This window comes from Crocuta crocuta, unplaced genomic scaffold (genome assembly GCF_008692635.1).
Source record: "Crocuta crocuta isolate KB4526 unplaced genomic scaffold, BGI_CrCroc_1.0 scaffold31, whole genome shotgun sequence".
In the NCBI taxonomy this organism is placed as follows: domain Eukaryota; kingdom Metazoa; phylum Chordata; class Mammalia; order Carnivora; family Hyaenidae; genus Crocuta; species Crocuta crocuta.
The window spans coordinates 3,328,034-3,344,761 of record NW_027528362.1 but is presented as its reverse complement, the minus strand read 5'-3'; the positions used below and the strand labels follow the sequence as shown (position 1 = coordinate 3,344,761).

Here is a 16,728-nt window from a genome sequence, read left to right as displayed (position 1 = left end):
CCAACTTTGGCTCTGGTCATGATCTCACAGTTCGTGAGTTTGAGCCCCACATCAGCTCTGTGCTGACAGCTCAGAGCCTGGAGCCTGCTTCAGATTCTGTGTCTCCCTCTCTCTCTCCCCCTCCCCTGCTCATGCTCTGTCTCGCTTTGTCTCTCAAAAATAAATAAATGTTAAAAAATTTGTTTTAAATTTTATTTCAGTCTCAACAAGACTTCCAATCAGAAAGTGAAGAGTTCCAAAACCAGCTCATCACCTGTAGGGGGCAGTAAAAGCACAGTGTTTGTCGACGACAAGCCTAGCCATGTCAGTGAGTAGGCTAGAATGAGATAAGGTACAAGAGCGATCTAACACTACTTCCTGCACGACTAGCTGGGCTGATTCTCCTCTAGGAGTAAATTGCACGGACGTCTCTCAACACTCAAATAAGTGTTTCTCCTGCTCAAACACTTTGACCCCCGCGCTGGGACTCCACCATTTTTGGTCTCATTCTTTGGCCTGCTAGGTCTTTGGGATCCTATCTACTTAGACACATGAGGTATTCAATTCTGGGGACATGCATAGTTTTCTTTCTTATAGAAAAAGAAACACACAGACACGAATCAAATCAATAGCCAATTAGTAAGGGTCCCTGATTGTGAAGCACTCTGTTACATGCTCTGAAATCCCTGAAGATGATGTGCCAGGTCCTCCTTAGCCGGACACACACACCACGTGAAGAACGACATGAGAGAGGAGTTTGCCACCAAGGGAGAAGCAGCAACAGAACTGTAAGCACAGACGTCTCAGGCGCCTTTCACTCCCAGTTCTGTGTCGCTCCGAGGACCATGAGAAGAAAGCTTCTACTAGAGGCAGGATGAAGCAGCCCCAGCGTCTGCCTCCCTGGGTCCAGACACGCACCCTAGCTGGCTGCCTCCTGAGGGTGGTACCACCTGCTTCCTTCTCCTGTCTGTTAAGATTCTATTTAGACCGTGTGGCTCGCTCACGGCAAGAGGCTGCATGAGCCAAAAGTCAGACACTCCTCATCCGGAACATCCATGCGGAAATGTAAGCAATAAGAAGATAACCTCACTCCAAAAATGTAACTGACTTGTCACCGGGGCCACATTAATTTTTCAGCCTGAGAGGGAGAGTTCTGGCAAACAGCTCTTCTGAGTAACCCAGATCAGTGCAGTTTTATTACCAAGGAAACAGAGGCCCGCAGAATTTCTGTCTTCCTCTGCAGGCTGATTATAATGTCTCCAAGAGGTTCTCCATCAGCACCGACACCAGCTCTCCCAGGGGAGGGTGGGAAACCCAGTGACTGAGAGAGGGCTGCGTGGACCTGGCGTGTTCTCACAGCCGCTCGTCCTGCCTGCCGTATATAAAAGGAATGATTACAGGAGAAAGGTAAAAGCAGATAACCACATCAGCTGCAGCCACTGAGCAATCTACTAGAAATGGATAACCGAGTAAACAATAAATCAAATCAAATCTGTTAAGAAGAGTGAGGTGACCTGAAGATAAAGGAAAACTGACGTAGAGACACACACACTGAAGACCACCACCGCGACATGAGACGTCAACAGAGGGCAAAGGCCGGGAACGCGCAGAACCTCTCGGAGCTCCGGGTGCTTGGTTCTGAGGAGGCCCGGACACCCACCCCACACACTCAAGGCTCCCTGGGAGGAGGTTTCCCCCAAATGAATCCTGGACGCGCTGAGGTTTCCGTGCAGAGATGTGAGGGCACAGAGCCCCAGGGCCTGGCCCACGTCTCTCAGCTGCAAAACCTGGAGGAGACAAAGACAAGTGACTGACCACTGAGGGAAGGGTCCCTTACAGCTGCACGGTGCCAAAGGAGGGGAGCCCTGCAGAAAGCCTCATCCCACATTCCCTCCCTTCCAGGTGGGGACAGTGAGAATCAGAGAAATATAAATATTTTTTAAGATAATGCAACTAATTAGTTAGCGGTGGAGATAGAGCTCTCATACTAACCATTCCTAGGAAATTCCCAGGAAAAATCTAAATGTGCTACAAAGAAAAAAAAGGGACATTTCAGGCAGAAAAGAGACCAAGAGAACTACTATTCTGGTGTCTAAAACATGTACTTTACATAAGCTCTAAGGAACGAGATGATTCACAGGTAAGAACTGAGACAAGGTGTTTTTAAAAATTACTCATAGAGACAGCTTCCAAAAGGCAGAGACGTTCAACCCAGTCTTTGCCAACTCAAAGCCCAAGCTTTTTAAAAAACAAAAAAAACAAAAAAACAAAACAGGGGCACCTAGGGGCTCAGTCGACTTTGAGTCAACTTCGGTAAACATGCGACTCGGCTCAGGACATGATCTCAGTTACTGGGTTCAAGGCCCGTGTCGGGCTCTGTGCTGACAGCTCAGAGCCTGGAGCCTGCTTTGGATTCTGTGTCCCTCTCTCTCTGTCCCTGTCCCACTCACGCTCTGTCTCTGTCTCAAAAATAAGTAAACATTAAAAAATTTTTTAAAAACCACCTTTTTGAATATGAAATGCAACACACATACAAAAAAGTGCAGCACACGCGGAAAAATCCATTTGCTTCTATTCCCTTCTCCATCCTGCTCCGCGCAGGAGGCCGAGGGCACAGATCCCATCCAAGGGCTCAAGGACCCTCTGACTCTGCTGTGTTCTGCTAATGGGGCCTCACAGTGGGTTTAGTGACGAGAAGTCGGAGACAGGGTACCCATGCCCCTGGTTCCCTCAGCCACACTGTCCCTAGGCCCAGAGTCACTACTGTTGTCCAGACAGCTGACTAGAAGGGGCCTCTGTCTCCAGGTTCTAGTAACCTCCCCCTCCCTGGACCTCTTGAGGCCTGAGCGGGGCGAGCACAAGGCAACGGTCCCCCCAGTTTCCTCTTTTCTCACGAGGTTCTGTTCTTTTGTCATGAGACCCTTAAAAACCAGTCCTCCTTGACTTACCTTACTTTATTTTTCCTTGACATATTTTAAATCTGTGTTCTATAGATATTCTTACAGACAGAAGGACAAAACAAAGATATACAGCTTAATGAGTTACCAGAAAACATACACTAGGGTTACTAGCTCTTGGGTCAATAAACAGACCCAGCCAGTCCTGGACTCTTTTCCGGTGTGCCTTCCTGAACATTACATGCTCTCACAACCTTCCAGAAACTTTCAGCACCTCACCATGAATCCCTAAAACATTTTATTTCCACTTTGTCCGCTTCTTAAACTTCATATAAATGAGATCATACAATATAAATTCCTTCATGTCCGGCTTTTGCCACTTAACTCTCTATAGATTTACCCATGTTGTTGCATGTGCCTTGTATGGGATTCATTCTGATTGTGAAAAGCAGTACTTGTATGTCTATACAACAGCTGACTTACCCGTTCTGTAGCTGAACACCGGGTGGTTCCTAGCGCTACTGGAAATAATGCTACTAGGAACATTCTCATCTAGGTTTCCTGACACACAGGAGCATGTATTTCTACCTACGGGTGAATCTGAGCCATAGGGTATATTTATCTTCATTTTACTACTTAGTAATCAACTGTTTTCCAAATTTAAACTCCCACCAGCAATGCCCCAGAGCTCCCGGTTGCTGGAATGCACCATTTCCTTTAACGGTGAGACCCGAGTCTATAGAAGGCCACCGCGCACCATGCGATAACCACCGAGTTCCACTCGATCGGCTGTCCTGGGATTCCTACTGGATCTCCAGTCAGTAGTGAAATGTCGCACTGCCACCTCTTGGCCTGGGTCCTGCAGGATTTCACTGTCATGTAGCAGCCTCCTCCCAAGACCCTCTAAGTGAGAGAATCTTTAATATCTTTAAGAGACTCTACTTTCATTGCTGATTTAGATCTACTTTAACTAGAATTATATATCACTCTGGTTATCTGGGTTCAATTTGTTTGCTGTAAGTAACTGCCTATCTATATGTCTGTAAAATTTTTAAACAGCACAAAAGTTGCCAAGGTAAGGGAATTTGAGAATTGCTAAATTATAATACAATTTAGAGAATCAAGAGAAAAGGAGGATGGCTGTAAGGTGCAACATTTTTCTTAAAAACAGATTTAGGCAAATAGTATCTCAATATTCATTATCCAGAAAACACTATTCAATATAGCTTCCTCATTAAAACAAAACAAATCAAAAACAAACAAAAAACCAAAGAAGTCTGTTTAGCCTCAAGTTGGAAAAATAGAGAGGTAGGGACACACAAATTCCATAACCTCAAAGTGAGAGACTGATAAGGCCACACAGAAGAGCCATCCACTCCCCGTTCACAGCACCCCTCACAACACTCTTCTTGAGGACAGACGAACTGTCCACCATCCACCCCAGCCTTTGGTAGCGACAGCCTCATGGCCACCCACATGGGGAAAAACAAACATTAAGTACTGATCCCCTTGTCACAACACTGGGGTAAGCAATTAGAACAAGGCTCCCCCTTACACGTGCTGTGGTAAACAGAAATACACCAAGAACAGGAAATACAATTCTGTGGTACAGACAACTCTCTAACACAGAGCATGTTTTATAGGGATCTACTGTATAAATCTAATAACTACATCCTTTCTATGGGAATTGGTCTAACTAAACTATATTCACCCAAAAATTGGGCTCCAGTGCTAAAATAAAACCTCACTGAGGGTTTTTAAAAAAATTTTTTTTCAATGTTTATTCATTTTTGAGAGAGACAGAGTGTGAGTGGGCAAGGTGTAGAGACAGAGGGAGAATCCGAAACAGGCTCCAGGCTCTGAGCTGTCAGCACACAGCCCGACACGGGGCTCGAACTTATGAGCTGTGAGATCATGACCTGAGCCGAAGCTGAACACTTAACTGAGTGAGCCACCCAGGCGCCCCCTCACTGAGGGTTTTTAACATCTAAACCAGAATTCAGAAATGGAACTGAAACAGATAATTTCACAAAATGAAGGGAAGTGAATCCCCTGTGTTACATGAAATCCCTCTTTTGCAAAAGGTGAAAAATTTCTCTTGCACTCATGTTCCAAAATAAGTGAGGAAATTAAAGCTGCACCAGTAGTCCCTGAATGAGGCAAGTTCTTCTATTTGAATAAAAACTCATTAGGCATAAGTATTAAAGAAGCAAGCTAGACACTACGAAAGTTTAATTCCCAATCCATTGTTAACTTGCTGCCAATTGGTTTGGGGAAGTTTTTTTCACCGTGAGACTTTTCTAGCATAAAGGTGTTGTGAAGGACCAGGAAGGGCCAGGGCCACACAGAAAGATGAAGCGCTGCAGGGGTCGCAGAGAGGAGAGGAGGGCGCTGCCCCGGTGCCCAGGTCTCCACATCTGCCTTGTGGTTGGCAGGTTCCCTCCGGTACGTTGGTCAAAGTGTCCCTGGTGCTGTCACCAGGCTCAGTGATCCACTCATGACTCCCTCAAAACTCCATTTCTTTTTGTTGTTGTTGTTAATTTATTTATTTTTAATTTTTTAAATAGAAACATCTATCTTATTTTTTTAAAATAGTNCTTTTTTTTTTTTTTTTAATTTTACAGAGAGTGTGAGCAGGGAGGGGTAGAGAGAGAGGGAGAAAGAGAATTCCAAGCAGGCTCCATGCATAGCGCAGAGCCCGATGCAAGGGTTGATCCCACAACCTTGGGATCATGACCCAAGCCAAAATCAAGAGTCAGATGCTCAACTGACAGCCACCCAGGCGCCCCTCAATCAATATTTATTAAATGCTTGCTACCCATGCACATACACAACATATGCCATCCCCCAGAAACCTCAATGCAGTGGAGGTTAACAGACAAGGAAATATTCAGCAACAATACAAACACAGGCCACTACCAAGCACTAAGGGGAAACACCAAGCGCTACAGAACCTTACAGGGGTGAAGAATCAACCCAGCTTCAGAGGCCAGGGAAAATTTCCTGGAAGAGGCAGCCCTGAAACTAAGACTTGAAGGCTGAGCAGCAGCGGTAAGGACGACACGGGCTGGCAGAGCAGCACGGGAAGGGCGAGGAAGGGCGAACGCAGAGGGTGCCCTCGGGCTGACACAGAGGAAAGGGGAAAAGAGCTGATGATCTACCCTCCAGTCACTGATTAACTATGGTTTTTATCTGAGGACAAAAAGAGCATGGGCCCTCAAACTGTCTTAAATAAAAAAATAAAAATAGAAATAAGTTCATGTATGTTTCAAAACCTGTTACATCATGAATAGCCAAAAATAAAGGTAAGTAAAAATTTAAGACAAACAAATGAGATGATGACTTTTTTTTAAGAAAAGATTTTTAAAAAATTTAATGTAAAGAGGCAGGCGAGGACTAGGGTTGCTCACTTCCCTTTCCATTGCTTTCACTTCCCTTCCTAGATTAAAATACTCCCAACATGTAAATTAATCCACTAAAGAATTCTAGTCCTTTCTTAGTAATCTGCAGAGATGTTTATACAAAAAGAATTATTTCTAGATTTCCAGGTGACAGAAAAGGGATATGATGCATTGCAGACTAAAAAACAAAGCAAATCTAAGTGGATAAATGTATATGCAAAGCAGAAGCAAATAAATGGGCTCCAAATTTTAACCACTTAGAAATATTTTAACAGTAGAAATAGATACTTTATGACCTCAAGAACTTTATAGTAAAGGGGAACTCTGTTTAGGAGTATCTAAATTAGTAGTAAGTGCCAGGTACTATGTTAAACACTTGGGATTTTTCTGGTTTAGAGTCCTCACAATCCTACCAGATGAGCATTATCTCTAGCTTAACTGTATAGAAACTAAGTAGGAACAAAGACTCAGAAGGGTTAGGTAACTAGACAAAGTCACACAGCTTAAAAAGTGAAGAAGCTACACTATGAATCCCATGTTAGTCAACACTGAGAGCCTGAGTAGCTCAGTCAGTTAAGCGTCTGACTCCTGATTTTGGCTCAGGTCATGATCTCACAATTCATCTAAGATGCAGCCTTACACTGGGCTCTGTGCTAACAGTGTGGAGCCTTCTTAGGATTCTCCTCTCTCTCTCTGCCCCTCTCTCCCTTTCTTCCTCCTTCCCTCTCTCTCCCTCTCTCAAAATATTTTAAAATTATTAAAATTTTAAATAATAATAAAATAAATATTTTAAAAATCTCATTCTCTTTCAATAGATGATGCAGACTTTAAACATCAAAGTAAATGAACTGAATACATTTTTTTCTTTTTTTGTTTGATTCTCTTAAATATATACCATCATTTCAAAGGGAGCTTATGCTAAGCATGACTTCATAAACAAATCACTTGTGAAAGAGAGAAACCACATCCAGGGTAAAGTCATAAATTGAAAAAGCCTTATTTCAGAGAGTACTTCCTGAAAGAGGCAAAGCAGCAGCTACAGCCGTACAAGTACCAACTCCTGTATCAGGAATTACATTTGAAACAACTCTGTGAAGCAACAGAAGAGCCTGCATTTCTTAGACATGCCATTTCTAGAAAGATCTACGTTAACATAAGAGATCACTTTTATATACTGGATATAATGAAAAAGGTTCCTCTCCAGCACAGCCTTTTGATGGACAGGAGGTAAGTGGCATTTAGTTAATTTCATCACAGATTATCACCAAGTAATGCTAATACTTCAGAGGCATACACTTCCAGGTATACGATAAGTAAGTCACGGGGATGAAAAGTACAGCATGGGAAACATGGTCAATAATACCGTAATAACTTTGTACGTTAGTGACTGAAAAAAAAAGGTGCACTTACTAAATTTCAAAATCATTTGTCTCATTTTTAATAATACATTACTGAAACTATGTTGGCGAAGGACCTTGAAATGGTTTGTGCTGTCACCTTCCAGCATTATTATGTGTGATTTCTTTATTTTCAACATTGTTTTATGTTAGTAAATGTGATATTTTTCAACTTAAGGAAAAAGCTAAGATGGTAAGTCATTAAGTATATTTACAAGTCTTTGTCACCTAGTTCCACGCTGTTATCACACTATTTCACAATATGTACTCAAATGCTTTTTAAACAAGAAAGACTAGAGATAATCACTGAATCTGAAGTTTTTTAAATGCTGACTTGAAAGCCAATCACTTTGTAATATTTATCCAAAAATGTATCTGTGTGTACAGAGCACGACCTATCTGTAATGCCTTTAAAACATGCATCACACATAGTTTTTTCAACCTTAAGCAAATGAACACAAGTGTTAGTGACATAAGAGCAGCTTGAGCCCAACGAGGGATCAAAGATTTACTCAGAAAGGCTTTGTAACTAGGAAATTTATGTGACAAAATTCAGGGATGAGGATGGGGGAAGCGAGTTCTGAGACAATATCAAAGGAGAAAAATGATACAAAATTTCATTTACGTTACAATTGCTACCACTTAAAAATTCAATGAAAATTAAAAATAATAGTCAAGACTCCAAAGTGATTCTCCTTTGTATGATCCTGAAGACTTAATTTTTCTATGTAGTGTTTTTCTCGTTTGATAGAAATTAATATTCTAGTCACACCAATATTCTGAAATTTTAACATAGGTTATTAATACATAGAATTCCATTCCAAAATCATATCTAACTTAGATATTTGGCAAACCAGTGACAGTCAGGGAGGAAGGAAGGAAGAAGGGAGGGAGGGTGGGAACGGAAAAACTCACACCTTGTGTGTGTCCACAGCAATTGCTCAAATTCATTTTAAATGATCAACAGCCCATGATGCCACTAACCAGACTGCTCACCACCCCCACAGCTCTCACTGAAGAGAGACTGGCGGCTAAATTAGAGACAGCCCACTCTGCAAAGTGACATTTCAGAAGGAGACTTTTCTTACACCTCCATCTTTCAAGGGGAGACCACAAGATTCCATTTCCTTATAAGGGAGTTTATTTTTAAATCACTGCTGTTGCCATTGCACTGAGGACGATGGAAGTCTCACTCTGAGAGGGATCTCATCACTGATACAATCACAATTGAACTCCTTTCCACTCGAAATGGACTCTGTTTTTGGAGGGACGGGAATTAGTTTCTGCATGCACATAAAGTTACGGAGCGATTTCTAATTAATAACAATTTGTCTGTCATATTCCTTTTTTACATTTAATTTGACAAATAATACTTAATTCTGTGTCTAGACAGAGTGAGGGCATGCAAGTTACTACACTAGCAATGTCCTCTTCTCAAGGTGTTGCTTTCTGTGGGCATCAACAACACGCCTTCTAGGACGCTGTAACAAACACCATCCGGAGGACGGCAGTGGGCACGCCCACCTGTGCGTTAAAAACTAGCTCATCTGTTGTTCTGAGAGTCAAGTTCCCAATCTGTAGACCATGGCACAACACGTTGCTGTTTCTAGACCTATGATAATTGAGAGAACATAATACTATTAAGAAATGTTTCCATTTAAAAATAATAGATTTAATGACCAACCAAGTCAGCCTTTGTGGACATCCTGGAAAGTAGCTGCTGTGGGTCATTCCTTCACCCCATCAATTCAGCAAACATCTTCTTACTGAGCACCTACTTCCTCCTGCGGGCTCCACACGCAGTGGAAATACAGCAATGAAAAGTCCCTGCTCTCAAATGAGAATCCTTGTGAATTAACCACTTATGTGGTTCCTTTACATTAGTTTTCTAATATACATTTTATATGTTAAAACTACATTTATCAAGTAAAAATTCATTATTTGGACATTACTAACCTGGGTTACAAAATATTTAAGCACTAAAAATGATAAAAAGTAGCAAACTGTTTTGTAAGATTCAAAATTCAGAATGGCCTTCTCCCAATTAGTCCCAATAGAATAATGTTTATTATGAGAATACCTGCTACCCAATTTCACACCACAGAAAAAAAATCACTTAAAAAAAATAAAGGTTATTCTTTTAGGGGAGAAGTGAGGTGAGCAGAGAGAGAAAACATAAATTTGCCAGTGCATTGTAATATACCAGACCATTTTAATAGATTGGTGCATTATTAGTAATATACCTAAGAAATATATTTCTTAATAAATACTAAGACACATATATTGACTCTACAACATAAAATACTCTCACAATTAAAATCCACTGAATGTCAAGTCAAGTATGAGAGTGTTAAGCATTTACTTTTCAACAAAGGGTTTTATTCCTCCTATTCTTCTTAACTATTTTGCAGTTTCTAGGTGTCATTCCCCAGAACTATAAGATGACCGCTCCTCCCGATCGAGCTCAACCTGGCCCTTCTAACACCTCACACCCAGAAGAATACAAGATCGCAGCCCTTGTCTTCTACAGCTGTATCTTCATAATTGGGTTATTTGTTAATGCCACCGCCTTATGGGTTTTCAGTTGCACCACCAAGAAGAGAACCACTGTAACCATCTATATGATGAATGTGGCGCTATTGGACTTAATCTTTATAATGAGCTTACCCTTTCGGATGTTTTATTACGCAAGAGGCGAGTGGCCATTTGGAGAGTACTTCTGCCATATTCTTGGGGCTCTAACAGTGTTTTATCCAAGTATTGCTCTATGGCTTTTTGCTTTTATTAGTGCCGACAGATACATGGCCATTGTACAGCCAAAATATGCCAAAGAACTTAAAAACACAGGCAAAGCTGTGCTAACGTGTGTCGGCATCTGGATAATGACCTTGATGACCACCGTCCCACTCCTACTGCTCTATGAAGACCCAGATAAAGCCTCCAGTCCCCCCACCTGCCTGAAGATTTCTGACATCATCCACCTAAAAGCTATTAACATGCTGAACTTCACTCGGCTCACATTATTTTTCTTGATTCCTCTGCTCATCATGATTGGGTGCTACCTGGTCATTATTCACAGTCTCCTTCATGGGAAGACATCTAAGCTGAAACCCAAAGTCAAGGAGAAGTCTATAAGGATCATCATCACACTCGTGGTGCAGGTGCTCGTGTGCTTTATGCCTTTTCACATCTGTTTTGCTTTCCTCATGCTGGAAGGGGAGGAGAACAGTTACAGTCCCTGGGGGGCCTTTACTACCTTCCTCATGAACCTCAGCACCTGTCTGGATGTGATTCTCTACTACATTGTTTCAAAACAATTTCAGGCTCGAGTTATTAGTGTCATGCTCTACCGCAATTACCTTCGAAGCGTGCGCAGAAAAAGCTTCCGATCGGGTAGTTTACGGTCACTAAGCAACGTAAACAGTGAAATGTTATGAATGATAAGCAGGTTTTCATCTTTAATTTCTTTATATTCACCTTACTGACTACTCTAAGGTCAGTGGATATTCCGTACAATATTACCAAGTCCCTTCCCTCCTGAAAAACAAGCGTAAAAACACTTTTGTGGGATCTTATTATTGTGGCAACGTAATTAAATATTCTGAAGTAGTCTCATGAATTCATTATTTTCAAAACATGTATAAAATGTATTCTTGAATTACTAGGGGAAAAATATCCAATTTGTGTTTCACATTCAAGTCTTATCTAAATACATAGTTGACAACTTTCTGGATTTAATTCTATGTGCAAGGGAATCATGATGTCTATGAAGTCAGTAGGAAAAAAACAAAAAATCCACCTTCTGTTCAAAATAGTTTAAGTTTTCTTTTTGGGGGAGGAGGGAACATGCAAACAAGGGAGGGGCAGAGAGAGGGGAACAGAGGATCCAAAGCAGGCTCTGCGCTGACAGGCGGACAGCAGAAAGTCTGATGTGAGGCTCGAACGCACAAACCACAAGATCATGACCTGACCTGAAATTGGATGCTCAACCAACTGAACTGCCCAGGTGCCCCCAGAATAGTTTAAATTATTAAATTACAATTTGATTAGGGGCGCCTGGGTGGTTCAGCCAGTTAAACAGCCAGCTCTTAATTTCGGCTCAGGTCATGATCTCATGGTTCGTGAGTTTGAGCCCCACGTGGAGTTCTGCACTGACAGCTCAGAGCCTGCTCAGAATTCTCTGTCTCCCCATCTCTCTCTGGCCCTCCCATATGCTCTTGCTCTCTTTCTCTCAAAATACAGAAATAAACTTAAAGAAAGTTTTTTTAAAATTATAGTTCTATGGGCACCTGGGTAGCTCAGTTGGTTAAGCGTCTGACTTCAACTCAAGTCATAATCTCATGGTTCGTGAGTTTGAGCCCCACATCGGGCTCTGTGCTGACAGCTCAGAGCCTGGAGCCTGCTTCAGATTTTGTGTCTCCCTCTCTCTCTGCCCCTCCCCCACTCATGCTATCTCACTGTCTCTCTCAAAAATAAACATTAAAAATATATTTTTAATTATAAATAAACTTTTATTATGATTAAACATTTATAATACAAATATTATAAATTATAATATAATTATAAATATTATAGTATAAACATATTTATAATATAAATAAATATCATTTTAGATTATAAATACAGTTGTAATTTTATTAGACAAAAACCAAAGTTTCCTTTGGTTTAATCTACATTATTCAGGACTGGAGGTCTAAATTTTACAACATTCTGTGTTCTAAACACCAAACTTCCAGGATTCCTATGCAAACAACTATGTTCAACCTGTCACTGTGACTTGCCACAGACCAAAATTAGCAAGAACAATCACCTGAAGGGGCCTACAAAGGCGACTGCCATCAGCCCTCCCCTACTCCGAATTTATTTTCTTCTGGAAACAGACTACAGTCATTCAATACACACTGAGAGCCTACCATGCACCATACTCCACCTACATCCAACGGAGGAGACCTAAACCGAGACCCTATTTCTGCCCAGTAACTCAAGTTGACTCCTATGATATGAAATTTCTGCTGTATGGTGAAATATCATTCTTCAATATAAATAGTTTAAGCTTCTTATGTGATTAAACATCACATTAAAAGAGAATGATTTTTTTTCTGGGCTGTGTATCATAGTATAATAGCACTAGTCAGGGACCTTGGATTCTCACCCTGGCCTTACCATTTAATTTCGCCTAATAATTAAGTAACAAACCGAGTAACTTCCCCATTTAAAAATAAAAGGAAGTGAACTATCATCTGTAAAGCATATATTATTCTAAATATTATGAAAGTATGCAAATAAGCCAGCCAGAACTACCTTCCTGCTAAATCACCTTCATTACTCTTAACAGGATCATCTCCTAATGGGACTAAGAATCAAATAAATGCATTAGATACAAATGGATTTCTATAATTAACATGGGTAAATTCATATTCTCTAAAAACAAAAAAGATAAACACAAAAGAGCCTAATCATAAAAAAGAGTTTTAATATTAGAACATCCCTTAGATGATCTTCTAGTCTAACCTTTCTGTTTTATATATAAAGAAACTAACATCCAAAGAGGTAATGTGACTTGCTCAGCTAAAGAACCAGGACTAGAAACCAAGCTCCTGTTACGTCAACTACCAACTTTTCAGTAGTAAAAAGCAAACAAGCTCACAGAACATACACATTCTCAAAGCTATATAAGATAAAGGAATCAAGGTGATACTGAGATGCAGTTTCTCAACAAAGAGAAAACTGCCTGAAGTCTTTGGTTTGGAGAGTCAAGTGAGCAAGATACCTTAACAAATATCTTAAAGATAACAAATATCTTAAAGATAACAAATATCTTTAAACAAATATTTCTGAAACAAGGGAAATAACTCCTGTGTTTTAAAGATTTATAAGTTTATAGTCATAGCCTCCTCTCAACCGTACAGTCTAATCTGCTCTTACGTATTTATTTATCATTTTTAAAATTTTATTTATTTTTAAAGATATTATTTTTAAGTACGCCCAACGTGGGGCTCAAACCCACAACCCCAAAATCAAGAGTCACATGCTCCAGCCAGGTGCCCCTTATGTAATTAATTAAATGGCAAGTTCTCTGCCATGACTTTTCTTAATGAGAAGAACTTAATTTAGGAGCACAATTACAACAAAAGGAGTACCTGGCTGGCTCAGTGAGTAGCATCCGACTCTTGATCTCAGGGTCATGAGTGCTAGCCCCACATTGGGTGTGGAGCCCACTTTAAAAAAAAATACAGTTAAAAACTCTGTTGATACACACTGAAAATGTATGTTATGGTTCTCACAGTGAGACTATAATCTAAAAAAACAATTAAAAAATAATTTTATTAAGTGCTCTAATCACATACATTTTAACATGATGTGTAAAAACCCAAAATTCCACTTATCCTGGAGGGATTTAATTCTGAGAAACAATATAATGTCCACATGTAAATACTAACAATTAAAAAATAATAGGTATATAGGTATACAAGGACAGGTGTGTAATGGGTATGGGTTACCAGAAGCACCTGACATACATAGCTTTTAATGGACCTATCTTTACTTTCAAAACATATTGGTTACATTTTCTGAATTTCAAACAACAGTCATGAGAATCTATCAGATGCTAGATATAATTTCTATGCAGAGCACTGGAAAAAGAAATGTACATGCCTAGGGTTCAAAGACCTTACTTTAGGGGCACCTGGGTGGCTCAGTCGGTTAGGCTTCCGACTTGGGCTCAGGTCATGATCTCACAGTCCGTGGGTTTGAGCCCTGCGTCCGGCTCTGTGCTGACAGCTCAGAGCCTGGAGCCTGCTTCGGATTCTGTCTCCCTCTCTCTCTCGGCCCCACCTCCGCTCACTCTCTGTCTCTGTCTCTCAAAATAAAATAAAGTCATGAAAAAAACCCCCACAAAGACCTTACTTTATAGCCTTATGGGGCTACACTGTAATCAAGACTACCCCTTCAACATTACAGAATGTAAGGCCATGAGTACTCAAGGGAAACTGGTCCTCCCTCAAACAGCTAGAAGGATAGCATGAAAGGCCCAAAGTAATAATGACAATGACAATGACACATAATAAATGCTACGGATCTTAGTAAGTTTGTTGGGATACATATAAAAGAACAATTACTCCTGCCAAAAGGCAACCAGGTGCAGAAAGAAAACCCAGAGGCATGAGAGTACGAACACACAGCATGTTAAGAAAGCTGATGACCAACGAAGTGACCTGAAACACAGGACTGGGGCCAGACTATGAGGGCTTTGAAGGGAAAGAAGAAAATCAGGGTGAGGTTGTTAGTGCTAGAATGTTTGCATGTAAGAGCTTACCTAATTCTCTCCACTGCCTGGGAAGTAGAGAGTTCGACCCTCAATTTACATATAAGACTCATCTACCAACTGAGCTCAATAAACTTGAGAGAAGTAACTTGCTCAAGATTCCACACAGGTAATAACGTGAGAGCTGGAACCTCAAATCTGGCACATGTGACGGCAAACCTCTGCATTCCCACTATTCCAGGCTGCTGGACACCATCGTGGAGGAGTCTGGTTTTTACTCCGAAGGAAATGAGGATTTAAAGGATTTTAAAAGGAAGACTAACATGGTCAAACTTGCATTTTGGAAGGGTAGCTTCTGACAACACTGCATGGGATGCTTTGAAGTGAATAGGAAGACTAGTTAGAGAATTGCTACAAAAATCTAGGCAGGAAAAGATTAGAGTTTAGACTGACCGGTCAGCAGGAGCAGAGAAGATGGAGTGATTTACACAGGACTCCAAATTAACACATGGAAGCCCAGCCAAAGAGACCAGATGACAGGAGAGGTCCGGAACACGACAAACGTTCTTTGACTCGTAGAAGTCACTAGGAAATAGGACTCTAGCAAGATCAGGAAAGTAATACGAACTGGAAATAGAGAGCTGGGAAACAACCAATGTTAACTGTAGTGGAAGTCATGGGAGTGGACAAGAAAGCCCAGAGTGAGCCGCACACAGTAGATAAGGTCAAAAAGGACCGGGAGAGACCTGCGTGCTGGGCTCAAGGGAGCAGGTTAGTTCATGAAATAATGGGAGGTCAAAACAATTTAAGAGCCCCTGAAAGGTAAAATAAAACAATTGAAAATGAGCAACTGGCTTTATAAATTAGTCAGTTACATAGGGAATGAATCACTGGAATCTACTCCTGAAATCATTATTGCACTACATGCTAACTTGGATGTAAATTTAAAAATAAATACATAAATAAAATTAAAAAATAAAAAGAATTAGTTACTGATGACATTTATAAGAGAAGTTTTAATAATAGTGACGTTAAAAAAGAGAATTAAATAGAAATGAAGAATTGTAGAAGTGCAGATAAATTTGGCATTAATGGAAAAGAAAAAGGGTAACAAGATGTTATGTGAAAAATACTGCAAATTATAAAGCACACTGACTACAAAAAAAAGTTTTCTCTCCTGATGCTTTGCTACCATCAAAGATGTATTTACAAAATGCAGAGTTTGTTGAAATAAAGATTTATATTCCAAGAAGTCTACGTTTGAGAAAGCTTTCACGACTCTAAAAAGCCATACTGTAATGTCGCATGATTTGAAAAAAGAAATATGTTCTTATTCAGGTGATGGCAAAACTAACATTCATATTGTCTTCCAATATACTTCCATAACTCAGGAGGCTGTGTAAAGAACCAAAAAGAATTGCCCTGAATCAGGGGCTCAGTCGGTTAAGCGTCCGACTTCAGCTCAGGTCATGATCTCACAGTTCGTGGGTTCGAGCCCCGCGTCAGGCTCTGTGCTGACAGCTCAGAGCCTAGAGCCTGCTTCTGATTCTGTGTGTGTCTCGCTCTCTGACTCTCCCCTGCTCACGCTGCCTCTCTCTCCCTCAGAAACAAGTAAAACATTTAAAAATTAAATAAAAAAAAAAAAATTAGCCCTGAATGAGAAATGTTTGGGGAGAACTAATGATTTAGTAACACTGCTGCTTTTCTGAATCAACAGGAATCATCCCTGATGGCTACATTACTGTCCACAAAAGCAGAAGGGTCACCTCAAACCTCTCAGCATGATTATA

The 16,728-nt window shown here is 40.6% G+C and overlaps 2 protein-coding genes across 5 annotated transcripts in view; one reads left to right on the top strand and one right to left on the bottom strand.

Annotated features, from left to right (window-relative positions):
* UBAC2 (UBA domain containing 2) overlaps positions 1 to 16,728 on the bottom strand; it is a 174,652-nt gene that overhangs the window by 121,684 nt on the left and 36,240 nt on the right. The window lies entirely within an intron of this gene.
* Positions 7,313 to 11,284, top strand: GPR18 (G protein-coupled receptor 18). The gene is made up of 2 exons (XM_077753973.1): positions 7,313 to 7,504; positions 10,086 to 11,284. Exon 2 carries the CDS (start codon positions 10,116 to 10,118, stop codon positions 11,109 to 11,111), a length of 996 nt encoding a protein of 331 aa, XP_077610099.1. The 5' UTR covers positions 7,313 to 7,504; positions 10,086 to 10,115; the 3' UTR covers positions 11,112 to 11,284.

Bases quoted from the DNA above. Each gene is read 5' to 3' on its own strand.
- GPR18 (XM_077753973.1), top strand. From the start codon at position 10,116: ATGACCGCTCCTCCCGATCGAGCTCAACCTGGCCCTTCTAACACCTCA.